The sequence below is a fragment of the Melanerpes formicivorus genome, unplaced genomic scaffold (genome assembly GCF_026170545.1).
Source record: "Melanerpes formicivorus ecotype bairdi unplaced genomic scaffold, bMelFor1.0.p_v2 SCAF_13, whole genome shotgun sequence".
In the NCBI taxonomy this organism is placed as follows: domain Eukaryota; kingdom Metazoa; phylum Chordata; class Aves; order Piciformes; family Picidae; genus Melanerpes; species Melanerpes formicivorus.
Genome location: NW_027142365.1, coordinates 9,342,185 through 9,366,184, shown reverse-complemented (window position 1 = coordinate 9,366,184; position 24,000 = coordinate 9,342,185). Strand labels below are relative to the sequence as shown.

Genomic DNA, 24,000 nt, shown 5'->3' with positions numbered 1-24,000 from the left:
ATGAAACAGTGTGATCTGCTGGAAGAGGTTTTGCTGCAGTGGATTGCAGCAAAGGGTGCCAGCAGCTGGCTATCCACATAGGATAGGAGAAGTGTGATGGAAATTAATTTATTTCTTTGGGGATGAATGACCAGCTACATATGTAAATTCATGTTATGTAGTGAAATTATGTCATACAACATCTCTCTCTGCACTCAGGAAATAATATGTATAGTAAAATGGGAATGTGAGCATGTGAATTCCATATACTGTCATCCACATGAGTGAAACAAAGAGTTGCAGTTCTTAATTAACCTCATTGGAAAGCTCTTGGGTGTGAAGTTAAGACATACAGGAAGGTTGCATGGCAAGCTGTTCCAAATTTCAGCTTCTTTTTGAAGGTCTGGGTTGACCCAATGTCTTTCCAGGCATTGTTGACTAATTTGTGGATTTTTTTGTTTGAGTGCTGTAGAAGTTAATTAAGTATAAATCAGTGCTTGAGGCACCTGAGTGCTGGTCAGGAATGCTACAGAAATGGAGGGAGTGAGGAAAAGGTGACAAGAATGATTAAGGACATGGAAAACTCATATGAAGAGAGATTGAAAAGGCAGATTGTTTCTTCTAAAACAGTAACAACTGGCAGAGTAGAGAAGAAAAAAGTACATAAAATGAGGGACCGAAGAAAGAGTGAAATCCTTATTCTGCTTAGTACCAATGAAAGATGTTCAGTTATATAAAATACACAAAAGACTAACAGAGAAAAAGGTATCTGTGTGATACAATTGCAACATGCAACACTCTATCTGCAGAATGTTGCTGTTGTACAAACGTGCATTTCATGTATCTCAGAATCATATTCTGTGGTTCTGTAACAAAGAAGCATGTGAGAAAAAAATATTCTAGGTAATTAAATAATAATAATGTTTCAGAAGATACCTGTAACTTCATGCCCCACATCTTGATATAATTCAAAATTGACATGTGACCATTTTAGGAATGTGCCTGCCTTGTATGTATTCTGTGTGCTGTTCCAATAGTGCCTCTTGCAGACAAACTGGTAGAGAGTTTCAAGACAGAGTAAGGACAGTGTGCCTTCATGAGTTGGCAAAAGAAAACCCAGGAGCTGCAGTAATGGCCAAGGAGGTTCTTTTGTTTGAAAGCAAACACATACGTTAACTCCTTGCTGCCGCGGGGTATTTATTTGGAGTGGTGCCTTAGGGCAGGTTAGGGATGGGAGGGATGGAGGTGTGTGTGTCTGCAGCTCTCTTCCAGTTCAGGGTGCAGCTGTATAGAGAGGCAGGGGAGAGCTCAAGAGAGAGGTGTGGTTTTGCTGTTGCTGTTTTCTCAACGTCTCCTTGTATCTCTGAACATCAGTACCATAGAGTCTAAAACCCCTCGTAGTTTTTCTATTATCTTCTGCAACACTGATGAAGAGAGTGTGAGGAGACACTGACCAATGTTTTTAATCCTTGAAGATTTGTGGTGTGGGATAGAAAGAATGCCTGTTCTCAGACACGTGATGAAACTCATACATGGTACTTTTAACCATAGCTTAGTAAAATTTCTCTGATTTGGCTCATAATAACCTGTTCTCACTTACTAGCAACTTTGTGCTTTAAAGACCATTTTTTTTTATATGGTTTCCTTGTTCAGAAAAATTGCATTTGTTCTTTATATATATTTTCAGTGGGGAATGGATGGAAAGCAATGACTTTAGTTTTCCAAACAGGAGAGGGTAATGACTGGCAACTTCAGCTGTCATGATAGATGATGTTGCGGGGGGAGGAATTGTCGCTGTTGGCCATCCTTGATAAATAATTCCTTACCCAGCATCACCTCTTATGTGGATAGCCACCTTCTATGATAAAAAGAGTATTTGAAGTTATCAGGACTTCTTTTTGTATTTCTCCAGTACCATGAATGCAGTTACATAGCTTAGCAAGAGCAATAGTAATCTTTGCAATGGAAAAAATAACCTTTTTAAGCATAAACTTGTGGCTATATGTTTATTTCTTTCCATGCTGAGTCCTGCCGCAGCTGAGAATTCTTATTTCCAGCAGAAAAGATCTCCCATATTTAGTCCTGAAGGGCAATAAAATAGTGGGCTACACAGCCTTAATGTGTAGCTTTCCTGAGAAACTACAGCTGCCTTGGGACTGCATTTTTTTGCCTGCTATGGGCCCCAGGCAACTATAAACGCTGGGAGTGCAAAAGGAAACATTTGTGGCAGTTATCTTTTAGAGTGCTGGCATCTGCTGGAAGAGGGTCAGGCTTTGGGTGGGTTAGATGAAGTAAAAATACACGATGAATTTGCACGTGGTTCTGCGTGGCCTTTCAGGTTAATTCAGTCTTTACTATGGTTTATTTGTAGACCATACTGTACTGCATGGCTCTCGCCATGCTAGTGGCAAGTTACTGTGTAAATTCATTTTTAGAAGTAGCTGCTCCCTCATGTACATGCTCATGTGTTTTAGTTAGTTTAAAGGGGCAAAATATGGAAAAGTTTGGTTTGCACATTGTATTTCTTAGTTTAGTTACTCCTTAAGAAAGCTTTCCTTCTCCAGCTTCGTACTTACAATGTACTTGTAAAAATGTGATATACAACCAGAGCTGGGAAATACAGTTTAGAAACCAGCATTGTTGAAAACACCCACTTTTTTTTTTCTTTTGGTTTCTCTTTTTTGGTGGCAGGTAGGTCAATCTCATATCCCACTCCCTCTAGAATTACCACCCAGGTAGTCTGAGAGAAACCACCATGATGTCATTACGAGCATGATGTCATTATGCAGGGAAGGTACCAGGTCAAATCAGCTTAAAGAAACATGAAGCTTCTTCATATATCTTCTATCTGTGAAGCCCAGTGTACCATAGTCATGTTGTCAGGCATCTATTTCAACGTATTCCTCTCCCTTTTAAAAATCAAGGACATAACTTTTCTTCTTACACAGTCCCAATTAGAGTGGTCCTCCATATTTTTATGTAGGAGAGAAATCCAAAGTAAAGCAGCTTAAACATGATCTTCAAATTTCACTCATCTCTAGAAAGCAGTATTATCCACAAAGATGCCTGTGCTTTCCTGACAATGGATAGCAGGGAAAACACAGTATGTTATTGCAGGGAAATATCATTAGACCTTTGCTGTCATGTGTTTCTTGGCGATGTGAGCCAGGTGAAAGATCACTCCCTCCTTCAGGAGCTTCTGGGCTATTTGTGTGTTTACCTCATTGGTGAGAGGTTAATGAAAGAATTAAAGTAAAAATATTTCCTTAGGCTGTGTTGCACTGTCATTACCTTTGTTTCTGTGCAAGCCAGAAATGTTGGTAGCAACTGGACTTCTGAAGATGTGGTGCCTTTTTCTTTGTTTGATTTGGTGGAATAAGACTATCCAAATACTTAAATTTAAAGGGATGGAATCAAACAAGTAAATACAAATAAAGGAAAAGCCATTTTGCATATAAATCCTTGTTTTCTTTGCCTTTCCTTTCCTGCATAGCCTTTAATTTCTTTGTGTATGTGAAGAAAGGGGCATCGTAATGAATGAGTCACCACCAGGAAACACAATGTTGAAAGAATTGAATTTTTAAAACCTGAAATTTTGCAGACCTTCATCAAAATTTGGATTTTTTTTTTGTAGGGAAAATGAGACTCAAGCCTGTGTTTGACTGCTATGCTCTCAAAGATAAACAGCAGCTCTGCCTTTTAGGTCATTTAAAAAACAAACAAAATAAAACCCCCTGCACCGAGACTCAGAGTTCTATCCAGGTATGCAGTACGAGAGGGCAGATTGTAAATTGATCTGGACAGACTGAGGCTGGATTGACAATCAAATAAACACATTGTGCTTTCTTCCTTTTTTCTTTTATTTTCCCTTTTTATTTTTTTTCCCTCCCAAGATCAATCACACAGAACTCTAGGTAAATATCAATTGTACATAGCATAGCTATGTGATGATACGTTGTTTGATGCTGCCTCTCTCAAAATATACTACTCTTTTTTTTGCAATGCATCCCTTTGTTCTGTTTCTGAAGGCACACTGATACCAGTAGTTGCCTTTCTGTCAAGGGCAGAAAATATATCTACAGATATTCCACGTCCGTAAACAGCTCTCTTACTCCTAGACAAAAAGTATGTTAAAACGAAACCAAAGCTTCAAAGTGTGCTTCAGTAACTCAAAAATAAATGGTAATAAAACTGTAATTTTCCTCAAAGCTATGAACACGGTAAATAAGTTAAAATTTATAACACCTGCAAGCATATTAAGTATGCAAAAGCAAAACAAAGGCAACCAAATGACTTTAGCTTCACCCTGTAGTAACACTAAGCAAATTTAGTTAGAGAATAATGATGTTTATAGTCCTAGATTCATTTGTTGTTTAAAAAAAAAAATGAGCAAATGAGCTTACCTTGTTTATTTCATTTTTTTTTCAATCTCACTGCTATGACTGTCTGTGCACGCAGACCTCAGCTCATCTTGTGAATGCCTCCTTAAAGGAAAGTGAGGCTACTATTTAATTAGATGTATTAAAACCGAGGAGAAAAGCATGTTAAAAGATCTTACTCTTCCATACTTAGCACATAAAAGGTTATAACTATTCTTAGTTCTCATTACATGTTTTGTTATAAAGTATAGCCTTGGATATTTAGACTCAATAGTCAGTGTTTTTTCTAATTTCAAATGTCTATGGAACAATTTTGTTTCACAAGTGAAATGAACACAGTGCTGCTGTGACCACGCCTGCTTAAGCAGGTTTGTTTCTGGTAGAATATTAGGCAGGTCAGGTTGGAAAGGTTTGCTGCACACACAGCTATCACTTTTAATAAGCAGTAATTTCTTTGTCTGATGTATCTCCATTTTCTGAATGATGCCATGGAAGGGTTTATTCTCTATTATATTCTGTTAATTTTAGAAATAATTGTGTCACATTTGTTTCTGGACTAGCTCAAGTGATTTGCATTTTATTTTGTGAAGCAAAAGCATCTTAAGAACATACAAATCTTAGGCCTGTTTCCTGGTCTTCGTTTTTGGAATTATGGAAGTTTGGGGATCAGTTATACAAACAGATTGTTTTCATTAATAAATAGTAATGAAATCCTATTTCTTTCTCATAAATAAACTGCAAAGCTGGAATTTCTCTCAGATTCCAGGCTCCTTTTAAGCCAGTCTGAGGTTCATGTGACTGGGGAAGAAGAGCAGTATTTCAAATAAGAAGCTATTTTGATTTACTTTGGACTGAACAGCTTCATTTTTAATGCACCTGGTACCAGCTAGATGAGAACAATTCACATGCTGTAATCAGTACTGGATATGAAGTACCTGAAGATAGTGCAAAGCATATTTGCATTAAGTAGCTATATTTTAATAAACAGCAACATCCTCACTGGAAGCAACTTGAAGAGGCTTATCTATAAGAGTAGTGAGTGGAAAGCTGAGGTGCAAGCTGGCATCTCTTAACCAGGATGATCAGGTCAGGTCTCCAGCCTGTAATGTACCATCCTGAGGTTTTCAGATTGCATTTTTGCAAATAAAACAAGGGACAAGATTCAGTAATGACCATTCAAGCTTCAATTCCATCTGATCTTAGTCCCTTCCTTGCCCATATTCAGTCCTTACCAGGGTATATACTTAGTTTTTTCTCTAAACTGAAACATTTTAGTAAACCACAAGGACTTGATGGATTTCCCAAATTCTTATTGTACTAGTTGAACTTGACAGAAGATAAAAATTTCTCCAAATTATGATTTGCTGTCTTGTCCTTCTGTAACACAAATGACTTCCATTCATCATCAAGCCAAGTGTCAGTAAATGCTGCTGTCATTGTCTAAGGATATAGAGAATAGGTGGTCTAACACTTCTGACCATAAGCAGGTCTAAGCCAGGCCTGGACACGTATCTGGGGGGTTCTTGAACAGATTTGATGTCTTCTTGATTAAGAGGAGTTTCTTAGTCATCTCTTTGAGAGACCCGTCAAACAAAACAGAGCGGCAAGGCTGGCTCTCCTTCCCTGTGAGTTGTCGTCCATTAAGTGTATTAAGTGTCTTATTGCCCTTCTTTAAATGTGGATAAACTACCTTTAGACTGCACTGTGGTTCATTCAGAAATGGACTATGGATTTGCAAATCCATTTGTTGTACTTGAGGAAATTATTGTTCCTTCGTGCTCGCTCTGTCTTGGTGAGGACAACCAAATATTAGGGACATTTTAAAACCTCATTGGAAGAGGTCCAGGGATTTCCTGAGAATAGTGTTTATGGTTTGTTTAAGGTTATCAATTATGTCTCAAATAAAAAGCCCTCTGCAGATGATCATTGTGCTGTACTTTGAACTCATTTAAGGGGACATTATTTACAGAATATTATCTTGGTTATGGCAGTTTTTGTCACACAATGATATTACTTTTCCATTATATACTGCATGTGACTGCCACATAAGTTTGATAATAAATGTGGGGAAATAAAAAACAGGGTAAGTGTTTCAGCATGATAGCAGTCCCCATGTGATGGGAAATAATGTCATAAACTTCAAATTACCTTTTAAATAAATGTTTACGTCCAACCCATCCATTAGATCATAGCCTGAGGGGTCAGGAGGATCATTTCTTCATATTTCACTGTATGCATTATGATTGCTTTTTTAGGTGTAAATGATGTTTTTAAATGAAGAATGGCACTCGAACTATACACAAACAATGGCTAGACATTACTGAGTCGCAGTACAGCAGAAATAGCCTCAGCCACTCAGCTAAATATAGAAGTGCTGCAGTAAATTGAATTCATTCTTAGAAAATATTTTTAATGGTGTATGTGCTGAGACTGTTCAGAAATGCAGCTCGTGTCATTTTCGCTGTTTGCAGCTTTGACATTTTAGTCAAGTTTAAATTCTAATTGTGTTTTGGTAGATGGCTGATTTACTAAATGCTTATGAGAGTAAAGATTTTGAAGAGTGAGGAAAAGCATACCTGAGCATGCAGAGAAGTCTACAAGTAACAGGCTGCAGCATATTAATGAGGGTATTAACCGCTTTGGACTTTGTGTGCTTGTGAAGTGATGCCACCTCTTTAAGCGTCCAGAGATGGGGTTTCCCTGAGAGCTCCTTGTGTGAAGCACCCCACACGTTAATAAGCCTCTGCTACTCCCAGTAGCAAGGAGACATTGCCAAACATCTCAAGGTTGAAGCCAACTCAGACTCCACATTTGGGCATTTCCAGCTCTGAACTGAACCTTCCTAGTCCACATATAATGAAAAGTCTCATTTGACTCCCCAGAATGGCCTACACATCAAAGGTTTTATACATGGTAGTGTTAGCTGTGCTATCCTTGCAGTGGTGGACTGAAAACCCAACCAGGAGTTGAAATGGTTGGGCTAACAGAGGGGTGACTTTGAAGAAGCAGAAGCTGTAGGCATGCTGAGACTGGTGACACGCACATGGGGATGGGGAAAGTTCCTCAGCCTGGGCTGGGCTGGCTGGGAGTTGAGGAAGGAAGACCTGTCAAGGGCTGTTAGGGCAATCTAGAAATAAATTCAAGCAAACAAACAAAAGATTCTGTTTACAGGTTGGGGGGGAAACACATTGTCTTGGGGATTTAAAAAATAATTGAGAAATTCAGTGGTGGTTTTGCTGCCACTATGATTTGACCTTCCTGTTTACATTAAACATTTTGTATGACATGTGCAGTGACGTGGTTGCTTTGGTTAAGGTGTTTGACAGCTACAGCAGTTCTGAGGATAACTATATTGGTTCTGTATATGTCAGGAAATAAATATGTTGATATTTCAGATTAGATTACCTTATTTTTTATCTTTCTGAACTTTGCCTTCTTTCATGAGGACCATGACCATGTTAAACTTAATTTTGAAACAACATTTCATAGTAACATACTACATTTTAGATGGAGGTTGATCTGCTCTAGAACCAATTGGCTATAATATTGCTTCTTCTGTCATTATCCTTTGCATAAAACCCATAAACTAATTTCTTGGAGTTCACTTGATGCCAATTCTTTTTATGTTAGCAGAAGTCTATAATCCTTTCCAAGGCAACCACTTGTAAAAGCAGAGAATTTTGACTTGAAGCAGGATATGAGCAGCAGGAACAGATCAACTTAAAAACAAGGATCCTGTTTGAGTACAAATGCTATTGTTAGCACAGGGCTGGGGTGAGTCAAGTGGCAGGATGTCTATTAGAATATAATAAATTCATATCTATTCCACATGGCATGCAAGCCAGAAGATACATCCCTTTATCAGTTATGTGGTAGACTACATATTTTTCTACCTTTACTTATTAGGCTTTTGCCTGATCTAATGAGCCAGTCCCTTGGAGAATGTCTCATATCCAAATATTTGAACATTTTGGTTTTCTTTAGGTTTATTTTTCTGTCTAAAAAGTCTCCATGCTGATACATTTTTCCTAAAATCTGCTAAAAGTAAGGATTTCAAATTGCACTTACTGGAAGGTCGTTCTGAGGTTAGTAATAGCCATTTTGGACTCTTGCTGTCTTTTCCTATGGCATGTGTGATCCTTCAGAGAAAAAGAGAGAGGATTTTTTTTGTTTCTTTGTCCTTACAATTAAAAACAAACAAAACAACCATTTTTTTCCTATATTAAAAAGTCTTTGTTTTAATACTGATAGTTTAACTGACCTATCTAACACTAATATAGGTAACTCCATTTCAAAGTATTTTTGAAGGTTGGTTGGTTTGTTTGTTTTTCCCCCCTAATATTTTTCCTGTTAAGGTCAATAGGAGCAAAGGCACCAAGTGACAGAAAACATTGTAGCCAAATGTGGAAACCCCCCTACTTTGAATAAAAGTTGGAGAAATTCTTACAAGGCATGGATGAAATTAATAAATGTACAAATTGCAGCGATGGAGTTCAACAGCAGTTTCACTTGGGACAGTCTGAACCGTTACTACAAGAACTGACACCACATGCAAGGAGGAATAGAATAGAATAGAATAGAATAGAATAGAATAGAATAGAATAGAATAGAATAGAATAGAATAGAATAGAATAGAATAGAATAGAATGAAAAACAGGTTGGACGAGACCTTCAAGATCATCCTGTCCAACCTATCATCCAACACCACCTAATCAACTAAACCATGCAACCAAGCCCCCTATCAAGTCTCCTCCTGAACACATCCAGTGATGGCGACTCCACCACCACCTCAGGCAGCCCATTCCAATGGGCAATCTGTACTTCCCAAAGTTCTGTTGACTTGTGTTTGACTGGAGAACAAAATTTTGCCTGTTTATATAAGATAATAGATTTTTCTCTCACTGTATCTTACTTTGTGCACCATAAAGCAGTAAAATTCCACATATGCATCTCTGATGGCAAGTCAAACAGAAGCTTTGGCAGAAGAAAATGTTTGGAGGGGGTCTTTAATCCTTGATGTGTGGTGGCAAGATGAGACTCAATATGATGGTTGCAGTGGGCTTACTTAAATGCTGTCCTACAGTTTACCAGGGTAAAGAAAAAAATAGAAGAAACAAACCCAACAGCATCATCTTAACAATGTATTTCTAACCCTTGTCTGAAAAGAAGGTTTTATTGCATTTGATATATGGGGATTTTCAGATCATCCTACTGATGGCACTTGGGCTGCAACTATATTATCAATGAATAAGAAAACAGAAGCCATGGCATTTCAACAGTGTGAATTCTTCAGACTGTATTATTTTGTTAGCCTGAGGCAGAAGACTGTGCTCTTAGTACTTGTCTGTGCAGAATGAGTAATCTGAGACAAATGTGTAACCGCATCGCATGTGCAATATGGCCAGATACTTGGGGACTAGCCGGTCTTGCTGTGCGCCACAGGCAGCCAAGTATCTCTCATGGACAATAGACATATGTTAAAAAATTATAATTTTATTATACTGTCTGGGATTTCACCACACATAACTGATTCTAAAAGCATTATAACAATGGCAGTGTGACTGTGGGTCTGTTTACCCCATTAGAGTCAGAATTTTATACTGTAAGGAGTCGGTTTTAACCAGCAGGATTTTCTGTTACCTAACCAGAGTTCTGTATTTTTGAGTGAATTCTGCACATGGGAGCAACTGTAAATGCATATTCCCAGTGTGATGTATTTTGGTGTTTTAACATGGCTTGCATTAGCATGTGTGATAGCTTGAATTTTCTTTCTTTGCCAAAGCTGCTTAAACAATACAGTGACAGATTTCTGCTTTGATTCTTCGTTAATGTCATTCTTCATCCTCTCTGCCCCACATCAGGGAGGAAGTGTTGTGAGTTTGCTATTTTAATGAAGAGAAATGAGGCATCTATCAACTAGGATTTATGCTGGAGAGCACATCAATTCCGTTGCCTTGAGCTTGCTGAGTTTGCATATCCAGGGCCAAGCAGCGCTCTCAATTACTCCTGTGCAACCCCATTAACTTCAGGAGGTTGCACAGCTCAAAAGTGGTTTCGCAGAGCACAGGGTGATATTAGGGAGAAAAAAGGCTATCTGTTAGAGAAGTCAAGCTCCAAAATAATATTTTTGGTTATCTAAAAGGAGATGTGTGTGCAGTCATAATTACACTTTTGAAAGGTTAGGGTAGTCATCGCATAGTAATTTCATTGACTGTTTCTTTGTGGATGTGCCTAACAGAACAGACAGCCTCCCAAAATCACTGCAGTGAGGGGGAAAGCACTTCCAGCCCTGGAAACATATTGTAAATCATATGTCTTTAGTAGACTGCATCCTGTAATTACTCTTAACTGTGGGTTGTTTCTTCCTTTTTCTCTCTCTAGGAGCTATGCCGTCAGCGCATGGCAGTGAAAACATCTGATCGCCCAGAGCCCCTGCCTGCTTCTCGAGTAAACAGCGTCTCTTCACAATTCAGTGATGGGCCCATCCCCAGCCCCTCGGCCAGGAGCAGCACATCATCCTGGTGTGAGGAGCCAGTTCAGTCCAACATGGACATCTCCACCGGTCACATGATCTTGGTAAGGTGTTTCTCTCTTTGTGGCAGAAGGAACTTTGTCAGAATTTAAGGTACCCACTCAGTTTTTGGAAGAGAGAACTTTTAAAGAGCACAAAGCTGTCTTTTCGTGGGTGAAAAAAAAAATCCTGAGCTTTGTTGGTAATCTTAGCTTTGTATTATTAAAACTAAAGGGATTTTTATTTCCACTTCTTTATATCTTTTGTTTCTTCTCTGGGGAATGTTGTTTGGTCTTGGACATACAAGTTGTTAGTGCACTTGCTTTAGGAAAGATAAGCCCTCTGTTGTCCTTTTGTCCTCTTAATTTATGTTTACCTCATCTTGGACAACTAAATTTCTGATCATTGTGCCAATTTTTCTCGTGTATCATGTGTGGAAGTATCTGTGCTGAGAACACCACAGAATATTAGTGATATGGAGGAATTTGTTTTCCATTACTCTTGGAAATGAAAACAGATCTGAATGTTGAGCCTTGCCTTATTTTTGTTGTCCTTGGCTGAATTTATTCCACACTGGGTTTCTTCTGTGTTTGAAATTATCCTCTATTGATGGAGTCTGCATTGGAAAGCTTAGGTTCCTTCCAAACGCAACTTGTGACCAGTGTCAGTGCAGAAGATGGACAAGTGAAGGTCTGTGTGTATGTTAGAGTCAGATTCTGATGGTTGGAACAGGCTGCAGCTTTTCTTGGTTTGTTACTGTTGGTGTCCTGCTGGGAGGGCTGTAATCTCCCAAATTTTTGTGCCTTATTTTCCTCCTTCTTTAAATCTAAACTGTCTTTGCAGAGTGCACTGAAATTACCTGAGTAGAAGTTAGATGATGGTAAAGATGATGAGTCAGGTGCTATTTTGCATTCTATGTTTGATTTCTGCTATTTATTAGTAAGATTGGTCTAAAGTAAGCACCCTTTCCAGGTGGTAGTGTTGCCGTGCTTGTGGAAACTGCCCTGTTGATTTATTTATGCACTGCTGACAAGACTCACCAGTGGGGTGTCTCAGAAAACTCTCCACTAGACCATACTCTTGGGTAATAATTTTCTAACTTCTTTCTCTCTTCTTTGGATTTTTATTAGAAAGTACTATCTTCTTAGATACTTTTCAAGTTCTTATAAGCCACCTCACATAATGGAGAAAGGAACGAAGGCAGACAAACCCCAAAGAGCTAGTTTGACCTCAGCCAAGATACTGACCTTCAGCCTTGATCAGGGCAGCTGTAAAACTGAGCAAAAGCAGGGCAGGATTGTAAAGTAGATGCTTCCTCAGAGTATTTCACCCTGAGTAAATTTTTATTCCTCTGTCTCTTGCTCCTCTTTGAGGGCACTAAGTATTACATTGAAATCTGGTATACGAGTGCAATTTGGAAGGATTGTGCCCCTGAGAGAAGATCATTTGTTACCATTTTTGTTATCTCACTTTTGCCTCACTAAAATTAAAATTCACCAGATTTCCTTTCACGGTTAACTAAAATGATTGAGCCAAAAATTAGCATCCCCCCATTGCCCAACCTCAAAATAAGTCCAAATTGCTGTTATAAGGTTCTAAGGCAATACATTTACATGGGAACAAGAGAAAAAATTCCTGTGCAGACAGAAATACACACTTAATATTTGCAGTTTCACCTACTTTAAATTGAGCAAAATTGTTTTCAGTTATAGTATTGGGGGGTGGGGGGTGGGGAAATCACAGAATGAAGCTTACAGGAGAGAAAGTTGCATATGGGAACCACTTATTCTAGCCCTGGGAATTTCTGTAAAATTGCAGGAAATAATTGTCTTTGTGTGGCAATAAATAAATCTATAAAATAGGCAAATTGGTCAAGATCACTTTTACGGTCTTCAATGTCCATAATTCAGTCAATCCTGTTTAACCCTGGATGAACTCATACATATGTTAGTTATCTAGCTGCACATGTTATACCTTAGATGGTGAGACTTCAAAGAAGGGTGAAAGAAATGCTATAGTGTCTTGAGAGTACAAACCACACAGAGAGAGTAAAAATAGTTAATTTGTTTAGTCTAAACTGAACAAACAAAAATCAGTGATTCAGGGGAGTCTGCCTGGGTGCTTTGAAATACAGGCTGGGGAAAATCATTCTTAATGGACGCCAGTGATACAATTAGGAAGAAAATATGGGTTAGAATCAAAAGGATGTGTTTAGCCTGGATATCAGGTCAGGCAGACAGTGGGATGTTTACTTAAGGGAAGTAGTTAAACCATAAATTCAAGATATGCTGGAGGTGAAGCTAGGTTGGGTTTACATGGAAAGATCAGTATCACTCAGCTGCAGCGCTGAAGCAGATGATAGGACTTGATCAGAAATGTTCATGTTTTGTGTCATCGTGGGTCACACTGAAACCAGAGAGCTGCCCCAATTTATGTTTGCTCAAAATTAAATGCAGGTATTTGTAATACCTTCTTTGCCTGAACTTCCCTGTCTCTGGAGATGCAGTGGCTTGTTGGACTTCAGCAATAGACAAGGCTCACCTGACATGAGCTTTTCCTCCCCTTGCCCTTGCAGCTACAAGTGGAGGAGAGCAAGGGGCCACTTTGCAACTTTTAAGGCATTCAATACAACAAGTTTTCCAGTTCCTCTTATTTCCTGCTGCCACAATCTTATATTTTTAATTTTTTAGATATTTTTCACACAAAAAAAGCTTTCAGTGCCTAAAAAGTGAGTAATATTAGCAAGGGGCCAAATAAAAATGGGAAATGCCATATGCTTTTCAGGGTGAGTGTACTTGCAGCTCTGCAGATGTATTTTTAAGCTGTACTCTGTGTAGCAAAGTATAAATTAATCTGAGTTAGGGTTCTTCAGTCAGATGCCAGGACCTCCCCCCCCAAGAAAATAAAACAATGGGTTGCTATATGAAGGGGCAGCAGGAAATATTTTATTTTGATGTATAAAGAGAATATATCTTTAATGAAAGCAGCTTAGATTAAATGGGTCTGCAACTTCTGAAGGACTCCATGTAGTCTTGCTCAGAGGTAGTGTTGGTCAGAAACATTTCTGGTTAAAGCTGCTTAATTTGCTGGAAAATGCCAGCGGGTCATACCTGAAGCGATGTCCAACCTACCTCAGCTTGGGGTTTATTTGAACCTGTGGTTGGCCACAGGTACTGTTTTGCTAGAGGAGTTGCTACATGGGATTAGCCCATCGTTTATAGGAGTAAAGGTCTGGAGAGACCCATGTGGCTGTGGGGCAGTTTCCTCATTTAGTCTGAAACCAGTGGTTGGCCACAGGTACTGTTTTGCTAGAGGAGTTGCTACATGGGATTAGCCCATTGTTTATAGGACTCAAGGTCTGGAGAGACCCATCTGGCTGTGGGGCAGTTTCCTCACTTAGTCTGAAACCAGTCTTTCAAAGGGAAAAATCTGACGTTTCTGCCACTTTCCTATGCAGCAAAAGCTCTGTCTCTGCACTGCTGACAGGAGCATGAGGTAGTTTGTGCTGTTGGCAGGAGGAAGCAGGGAGGACTCAGGAGGCCCAGAAGGACAGCAATAACAACATGCAGAGCTTTTTTTTTTTTTCCTTTTCACGTTCTCTTTCCTCACATTTATAGCAGGAGGATGGCCCATATGGCACTTTTTGATTCTGTCTTTCTGAAAGATTCAAGCACTTTGGAAAGTGTAATTAGAAGAGCATGTTTTATGCAGTCATGTTTGTGGAGCTGACTGGCTGGTTTCAGCAAGAACAACAACAAAGTGCCCTCATTTCAGTCACTGTTGGTTTTGCAAGGAAAGAAAAATTGCTTTTCAGAAGGTCATAGCAAGGAAAAGAGCAAGAACTTGGAACTACATTTTCATCCACTTCACTCACACATGTACATGGACATTTCAAGTGCCAAGAGAAGCCCTAATAAATTGCAACTTTTCCTCTTGAAGTCCAACAAGAAAACCAAGAGGGATTTGAAGGTGTCTAGGAGTGATTTAATCTCCCTAACTTGGGCTTCTAACGTAGACCTACATTTCTGGCACTTAATGAAGCAATTTTGACTTCAATCTATAAATTCCCTTTTTAGTTGGCGAAGTGAGTGGGTGGCTCTGAAGGTCTCCAGATAATTCAGCAAAGAGTGGATTTCTCTTGGGAGGCTTCCTGTTGTGCCTGCACCATCCCATTGACATCTGCAGCTCAGATGAAGGCTTCTCTTTTGTTAGTGCTGAAGGACAAGTTCAGCACATAAGTTAGGTAGATTGGATTCCACATCTGCTTTGTATATTGCCACGCTTGTTTGGTTCAAATAATTATAATCTTTTATGAGTTTTTAAATGGATAGCAGTACTGCAGGGAGGGAGTGTATGCTTTTGATGGATTTGGGGGTTATTATCTGAGTACCATAGAGAGGGAATTTGTAGAAGGAGAAATTATTTTCTGTTTGGGGTTTTTTTTTTTGTGTGTGTGTGGTTTTGTTGTTGTTTTGTTTTTTACCTTATAAAGAGAGATGTATAAAATTTGGAACATCATATAAAAATTAGAATATTGGAAACTGGGAATTTACAAAAGGTCCTCTTCAGTACTATTTCAGTTTATGCTGGAAGTCTGAGAAGTCTTCTCCCTGAGGGTATGAAACTACTATATGCACTGGAAATAATAATAGCCTGTGATAATTTGGAAGTACTGTACTTTTCAGAAGGAGAAGAAAGGTTTATATCTGGGCCGAGCAAGACATAGGAAACAAATGAACTAGAGACTGAAATTTAAGGCATTGCATCTGGGACGTGTAAGTCCACTTGATCCCTTTGTATTTGGCAATATGCCTCCAAAACCAAAAGGACTTTCCACTTAAAGAAGTGTCATAAGAAAGTTTTGGGGCACCTGAACACAGGTGATGCAATTTAAACTGGGGGACATGGGACAGAGACCTGCTGCTGGGAAATCAGTTAAATCCAAGATGCTGACTTTTGCGTTGAATGATGTTTTAATGTTGGCATGATTGCTGTGGGATAGTGAAGGGTAATATGCAGGGAATAGTTTGCAATGTTGAACCTGGTGGTTGACCTGGTGTCCTGTATCCTTTGCATAACATTTTTGTGGTTTCTAAGCAATTTTCCCTCACTCCTCATCTTTTAAAATAGACTATGTTTGAAACTGACTCTAAGGGGTAGCTTCTATAGATTTGTCTTTAATGTGGAAGAGTGGGGAATTGTGTGACAGAGGACATATTCCAACAGGAAAAATTATTTGTTAAATCCTAAGCAGCCATGTTTTACAGAAACCTCTTGGTTTTAGTCTCAAAGCAAATAAATAAATAGAGAAACTCCAGTCTGTGAGGACCAATAGCACTGTGCTAGCTGCAGGTGTACTTTCCACCTTGAGCTAATCTATATACACAGAAAACATTTCCTGAGCAAAGGAGCATGGTGCAGGGTATGTGAGTGCAGTGCACTGCCTGGGGACACATGCTGCAGAAGTGATTAATGCTATCAGGGACAAAGGTGAGGACTGCAGGTACCAAAACCAAGGTCTTTGTCACAATTATATGCTGTTTGATTATTTAGTTGGTTTGCAAATACTGTTCTTTCTTCACCATTTCCTTCTAGCACCAGTAATTTCTCTTTAGGTCTTTATGAATTTCAGGAATAGAAATGCTCTGTTTAAAAACAAGCTTACAACTGAGAAAACTAATCAAAAATTCCTCTCTCACGTGGAAAGGGAAGGAAGACAGTGGCAGAGTTTAGCTAAATGAACAAACTCCTTACACATGCTTGCTAAGTGGATGTAAATCCCAACTTATCTTTCAACTTTGCCAGTATAAATAGTTGTAGGCATCTCATGAAATGCAAGCCCGGGAAGGCTTTGGCCCTAAAGGCCATTTCATCATAAACAGTCAGGCGAGAGGACTCACAAGGGAAAAGGCTGTTGTGTGTTGCATTACTCAATGACAAAACAGCCAATATTCATAGAAGACATAAATACCGAGGATGGGAAAGATTTTAGCCTTCTCTCCCTGAGTTGTGTGTTTAGGGACAAGTGGAGATGATTTTCTCCAGAAAGATCATCTGCAGATGAACTGGCACTTACATCTGCCTTTTATTTTTTTGGTTTTCCACCCTAAATGTTCAAGTTACTTTGAAACACTTCTCTCTCTTTGTTTAAAGCCAGGGCTTGAGATACAGGAACAAAGGAAAACTGTGGAAAAAAAGGAAAATTGCAGAAAGTCTCATTGCAGCACAGAATCACAAAGTGGTGGGGGTTGAATGGGACTTCTGGGGATCATCTAGTCCAACCCTCCTGCTAAAGAAGGTTCATCTAGAACAGGTTGACATGTCCAAATGGGTTTTGAATATCTCTAGAGGAGGAGACTCTACAACCTCACCAGTACTCTGGCACCCTCAAAATAAGGATTTTTTTTTTTCCCCTTATGTTCAGCTGTAACTTGCTGTGTTCCAGTTTGTGTTGTTTGTCCCTTGCCTTTTGCTGGGCATCACTGAAAAAGAGACTGGCTCTGTCCTGTTGACACTCACCCTCTAGATACTGTTAAGCATTGATAAGATCCCTCCTCAGTCTTCTCTTCCCCAAGCTAAACAGTCCAAGTCATTCATCTTTTCTTCATAAGATGCTGAAAATAAATCTACTAATAGAGCCATAAATCAAATAAATGGGCATATGTACTACATAGATTTCATCAGTAAAACTCAGCAAAAATGTTCATGAACAGGTTACCATTTGATTCTTCCCTTTTGATTTGTTTCATGTCCAGGTGCTTCCCTTTTTCTATATTAATCTGGTTGAATGGTCCTTAGGAAATAATGACAATTACCAAGACAGTATTAAATCAAGGAAAACATTCCTCTTGAACATGCTATGCAATTAATGTCAACCCACTTCCCCCCCCCCCCGCCCCCCCCAAATTCTTCCCCCTCAGTTGTTTTCCTCAAATATATTCATAACTAGAAATAACTCCCCAAATTTCTGTGACTACATCTCAGTCTGTTGTTTGGCTGTGAGGTATTTATTCCAGCTTTGTTTAAGCTGCTTTGGTTGAACACTTTTAGCCACCTTAGATCATTCCCTAAGGCTTTTAGTTGCAAGATGAAGAAAATATTTCTATTAATATTCTAGAGTACTAATTATAAGAGCATTACATTGGGAGAAATACATGACCCAAAACTAGCTTATGTAACTATTTGCACAAAGTAATAAGAAAGGGTCATTGCCATGGCTGAAACAAAACTAAGTGGTCATCTGAACTTTTTTTCTGCTTCTCCCAGAATTTTACGGTTTCTAGAGAGCACCCAGGTAATGTCAAGGCACAAAAAATACCAGTTGTAGCAAGTAGGAAGAGATGCTATGAGGTCACTTAATGAAAAAATCTGGTTTGATACTTCATATTGAAGATAAGGGTTGTTAGTGAGACCTCAGCTGCTTCTGAGACTCTGGTTGGTGGCAGAGAGAAGAACCCTTGGCCAGGAAGCAACTGGCCTTATCTTTTGGCTCCAAACACATGCTCAGTAATGAAGCACTCTGCTGTATTTGTCCTATTGTGCATGATCACATCATCCACTAAGTCATTGATAACCCGTTGTAGAAAACCATATTTTCAATCTAACAGGTGGAAATTCCTATTTGGAAGGAGAACAACTCTAGAAAGAGGGTGGTTCACGAACACTTCTTAGGCAGAAGGCCCAATATGATAATACACATTATAGAGTATTTGGTAATGCATGTTACAGAGTATTTCCAAGCTGGTGGCAGATGTGAGAAGATGAGTTTTGGCTCGCTGAGGTGTAATGAAATGTCTCACACAGGTTGTGAGACATGATGCACCACTAAGATTAAATGACGTGGTAAGTGGGACTACAACTTCAGAGCTTCTAAGAACATATATCACTTCAGGATGAAACTAGAACTTACTCGTGTTACTTACAAAGAGACGTTACGCTGGGGCTGTGTTTGTGCATGGTTACACTAGTTGCAGTTTAAGATACCCAGTGGTATTTTTGAGAGCTTCTTCTCTTCATGTGAGCTACACCAGAAGATAGTATTGGAAATGGTCTGGTTAAGATGCTCTGGGTAATGAAGGCAGTTTAATCCTTTCATTGATTCAACAAAGTCTGTTTATGTTCATCTTCAGGGTAAGATACAAAAAAAAAAGTATACACTTTTCTTTCTGCAACTCTTTCTGGGTTTAGACCTTAACTTGGCAGTGTTTTGTGAATAAAGTATCAGAATTTGGGTGGTATGTGGAAAATTTATGTGTAGGATACAGACAGAACGCTCCTGTGATGATCCAATTTTGCATATGCACCCACGAGGCAGCTGTGGAAACATTTTTAAATAAGGACACAAATATTAAAATAACCTGTGGAGTTCACTTATAGATGACATAGTGCTTTGCTGTTTCATGAAGGAAGACTATGACAATTTCTAGTCAAAACCAGATAAGGTTAAAGTCTACCACCCTCAAATATTACATCCCTCCTCCACTATGCCTACATGATAAATGTATTTTTCCTATAAATTTATCTCCTTTATATAACTCTTCATTTGTTTCAGACTTGAGTAATATCTTTTCATTTTTTTCCTAACTAGTAGCTTTCCCTCAATACTGTCATGTTGTCTTAAACTTGTGTGCTATACTGCTACAGGTTGCCCAGCTGGCCAAGAAAACCTTATTCATTGCAGGGGACGTTTACAAGTTGCCTCTTGTTTCTGGCTGCTTGCTGCACCATTGGATTGAACTGAAAATAGAAGGGAGGGGTGGCAAACTGTTCACAGGCACCACTGATTCTATTCTACGTACACTTCCTCCAAGCATGCTGTGGGAATTATTCTCTGCCCTTTTCTATTTGGAATGGCTATGAGGGCTGGTGTCCAGGTCCTGAAACATTTCTGTCCTCAGTATGCTTAGTAGTAAATTCATTACTGCCTGTTGAAGATGGTTGGTTTCTGGATTTGACATGTCTTTAAAAAACTGCTTCTCTGACCATGAATCGCCACTGCATTGTTTTCAAGCTTGCTTCCTTCTGGCTAGGCTGTTTGGACTATCCAAAACATTCCTACGAACATCTAGCAACCTTACTGCACATAGCAACTGTGCTCTAGTAGTGGTCAGAGTGTAGTGAATCAAAGGATGTTTCTATCCTTCTTTTATTAAATATGTGCACAGGCAGCACATTTCTAAAAAGAAAATAACAAAGAATGTCAATGTCTCCTTGTCAGACACATTATATTTATACTCTGAGCATTGAAAAGTCTTGTTAATTATGAAGCTGTTTATGCATTTTTATCTTGGCATTAAAAAGGAGCTTGAGAAAACAAATATAGTCAGTTACTTAATTCTTCAAAATTTTTTTCCATACTTTAAGTGAACTTTAGCTGGTTCCAAATAAAAACACTGAAGGACTAGCAATGCACACCGCGGTTTGTGTTCTTGCTGTCATCCAAATTCACAGAAAGAAGGAAACGTATTAAAGAAATTTGATAAGACCAGGTGGTCTGAGTGAATAATTTCCCTTTCATTAACATATTCCCCTTATTAACTCTGTAATTAATTGTACATAGCTAAGGAAAGCTATGGAAATTGCATTTTGAGATGTATCAAAGCTGACTTTATGCTTCAGACTTCCATGCAATTTACTATTAATGAAGCAAGAGATGGAGGCCCCAAATCTATAATTATTACTTACTATTTGAATGACAAGCAAAGAATTTTATCAGCACAGTTTCAAATGAAAGGGGATTAGCAGCTAATGTTGAAATTGTTAATCTTTCTTATTAAAATAATTTTGACGAGAGTGTTTAGCCTGAAAGAGGTTTCTGGAACATCATTTACTATTAAAACAGCTATTTTCTGAAGCTCCCTATGAATTTGTCTAAGTTTGGCAGCAGGGTGCAAATATTTTTTAAATGAATGAATATTTTATGGGAGCTAAGGCTGTTCATGTGTGAGCTGATGCTGAGCTGCTTCTGTTCACATATTCCTGGAACGTGTGGCAGGATGGTAGCTCACTATCTATCTTACCAAAGTGAAGATGTCTGCTGAGAACACAACAGACAAAAAACCCACAGCAGAAAAACCTGAGTACTGAAAGGCTGTTCCTGCACACAGCTCAGCCTGGTCAGAGTCAGGCCCTAGACTTTGGTGATGTTTTTAATCACACAGAAAAAAAATCTATGATTGTGTTTAGCAGCAATGTTACTTCATGTTTAGCTAGGCCTTTTCATTTCTGTAAATAATGGCTTCTTTTCTCTTTTCATATACTTTTATCAGTGTCATGTGCCGAGATGAGTATTCAGTGGTGGGCGTTTTATACCCACACGTATACTGGTATACAAATACCATGCACAGCAACAGTACCCTCATATAAGTATGGATAAATATTTGTGAGCAGTGGTATAATCTAAACATCTTTGAAGTGTTAATGAAAAACTCCTTGGCATTTCAAATTGTAAAACTTCTCCTTGCAATGTTTGCAATTTTCGTCTCGTACATGAATGTAGAAATGAAGCCGACAAGGTTGGCTTTGCTCCTCAGGAAGAGGAAATTACAATTATACAGTGACATAAATGGTGAAAAGCAAAGCAGTGCTAATTTACAAAATTTAATTTGCAGTGGTCTCAGTCCCATGAGTACTAGAGGAGAGATGTATGCGAGGAACACTATTATTTGCCTGTGTCTGTCCCATTACTGTGGAAAAAAAACCCAAAGCTACTGTAAGAGACATCACACATCTTTGCCAGTGACAAATCTTACCAGCAGAACAGATAAGAGATCATTTCAGTGATTTGATTAATACATTATTTGTGTGGCTAGATGAATTTTGTATAAAGATATGATTCACACAGTAAATCCTCACATACCTGCTCTGCTATGAGATTACTCCAAGCTTTACTCCTGTGTGGGCCATGTTGGAACTTCATTGCGTTCACTCAGAATATTACAGGTTACAGAATTGACCTTGTATCTGTAATCCTGTGCGTGCTTCTCTGCGACAATCTTGCAGACAAAGTGGAACTGTAGCAAAAATTGCCAGAGTGCATGTTCATTTATCAGACAGAATCAAAGGAGTTTTAACTTAAACATAGTAGTTGTTAAATGGTGTACAGTAGCACTACCTGAAGAAGCACTTTCATTACAAAATCACTTTTTCTCTGTGTATATGTATAAAAATAATTTCATTACCATTAACATAGTGAATATACTAATGGTGCCTAATCCATTATTTCTTCTGGGAGTCCAGAAATTACTTTTTTTTTTTCCTTCCTTCCTTCCCCCCCTCGCCTTTAAAGTCCTGCTGGATTCAAGAAAACTGCAGTATGTGAGGATATGTGGATATGTGTGAGGCTTGGACTTACCATGGGTGTATTCTTGCAGCTGAATGTCAAGAAACTTTGCCTTTCAGTAGGATTCTGGAGCCTAATAGAAGAAATTTTGATTAAAGTTGTCGGGGGCCTTTCAACTCACTTCAGTAACCAAAATAATAATAATCCAACTCTTACACAGCACTTTTGATCAGTAGGTTCAAAGCTCTCTTTAAAGGTCAATATCATTATCTTGTCTTTTTAGTCTAGGAAGCTCAGGCACAGACAAGGAACTGTCTTGACCAAGGATAACCTTAAGGTCAGAAGTGGAGCCAAGAGTAGACCTCCATTCTCTGGCATCCCAGTGCTCTGCTCTCTCACAACTAATTGTATTTGCTTTAAAAGAAAAAAAAGGATCCTATCAAAGGGTAATATTTTTGCCCCCTCCCCCTCCCTTTTTTTTTTTTTTTGGTCCCTCATTAGTCTTTTTTAAGACACGAAAGTATGACATGAAAGTATAAAGGAGTTCTGTACTTGAGTTTGTCAGATTTGATTCCATGAGTATAGTTTTGGCCTCATTATCGAAGAGCAAACGCTTCTATATTTGGAGATCTGTCTGGAGGATATTAAATACACATTGGACAAGCTTGTGAAAACCAAACAGGATGTGCAGACTATAGTTAGTTAGCCCTATGGTGGAAAAGGATGCCATCTACTAATTTTCTGAGTGTCTCCTGAATTGATAGCAGTTTTCTTTAAGAGTTTATTCCCCAATTGCTCCATCCTTAGCTATCGCACACACATGCACACGCACACATGCACTGACTTTTAGGCTCTTTAATTTCCTTTTTTCCTTCTATTTAGCAGGAAGCTGTACATGCATTGTCTACTCAAAACTACTGCTACCACTCAATATTTTTTTCTTTGCTTCAGCATATGAAGTGTTCCAAGGAAGAGAAAACAGTGCAAGAGAAATTGTTGACAAGTTATGATCAAAATTCACTTCTTCCCCTAGCATTTTCTTCATTTGCTGTGTTCTGGGTTGTTGGTTGGTGTGTGTTTGTTTGTTTGGTTTTCTGATTTTCTTTCTTTGCACTAAAGTGTCATCTTGCATCATTTCACTTCTTTGTTGACCTCTGTTTTTCTTTGGTTTCTTTTTCTCTGACCTCTTTCACATTGTCTTTCTCTTGATCTTACTTTGCCCTTTGTCAGTGTTATCCTTTATTGGCTTCCATGGAAACCCAAGAGTCCCAGGAGTAGGTAGGATGTCTTCAGCTTACACACTTCTAAAGCTTTTCTACCATCACTTCACAATCCCTTTTGAGTGCTTTCATGAGAAAAATATTTGAGAGCTTGAGAATCACTGAGCTAGGCCACCTTCAGCTGAAAAACCCATGGAGCATAGATAAAAGGATACCTAAAAAATGGGACACTTCCTCTGGATCTGGAAACTGGGTAGATGTCAGCTGCATGTTTCTCATGGCCAGTGCTGCTGTCTCCTGCTGCATGTTGGTTCAACTGGTTCCTGTGTGTGACATGGAAGGATCAGGGCAGAAATCAGGCATGTCTTCTCCAACAGTCATCTCTATTAATTCCTGAAAGTACTTTTGTGGAAAAAGTTTCTTCACTATTTATTGTCCTCACTGTCATTTAGTCTAATTGGATTTTGTTTCTGCTGTGCAAACATGGAACTTCCTAGGCTGGAGACATGGTTCCCAAATGATCTTGAGTCCAAGGATTTGACTGTTGAGGATGATTGGGGAGTTTGACATTTCCTGCCCCTGACTGTTAAGGAGTTTTCTAAGGAAAAGGCTGGTTATTCAGTCTTCTGT

At 38.8% G+C, this 24,000-nt stretch overlaps 1 protein-coding gene across 1 annotated transcript in view; it reads left to right on the top strand.

Moving 5' to 3' along the window:
• The window catches only part of PTPRN2 (protein tyrosine phosphatase receptor type N2), a 612,734-nt gene that overhangs the window by 518,917 nt on the left and 69,817 nt on the right, over window positions 1-24,000 (top strand). The window contains exon 14 of the mRNA XM_068146020.1: window positions 10,740-10,934. Coding sequence (XP_068002121.1) covers window positions 10,740-10,934 — 195 coding nt within the window. The remainder of the gene's footprint in view (window positions 1-10,739; window positions 10,935-24,000) is intronic.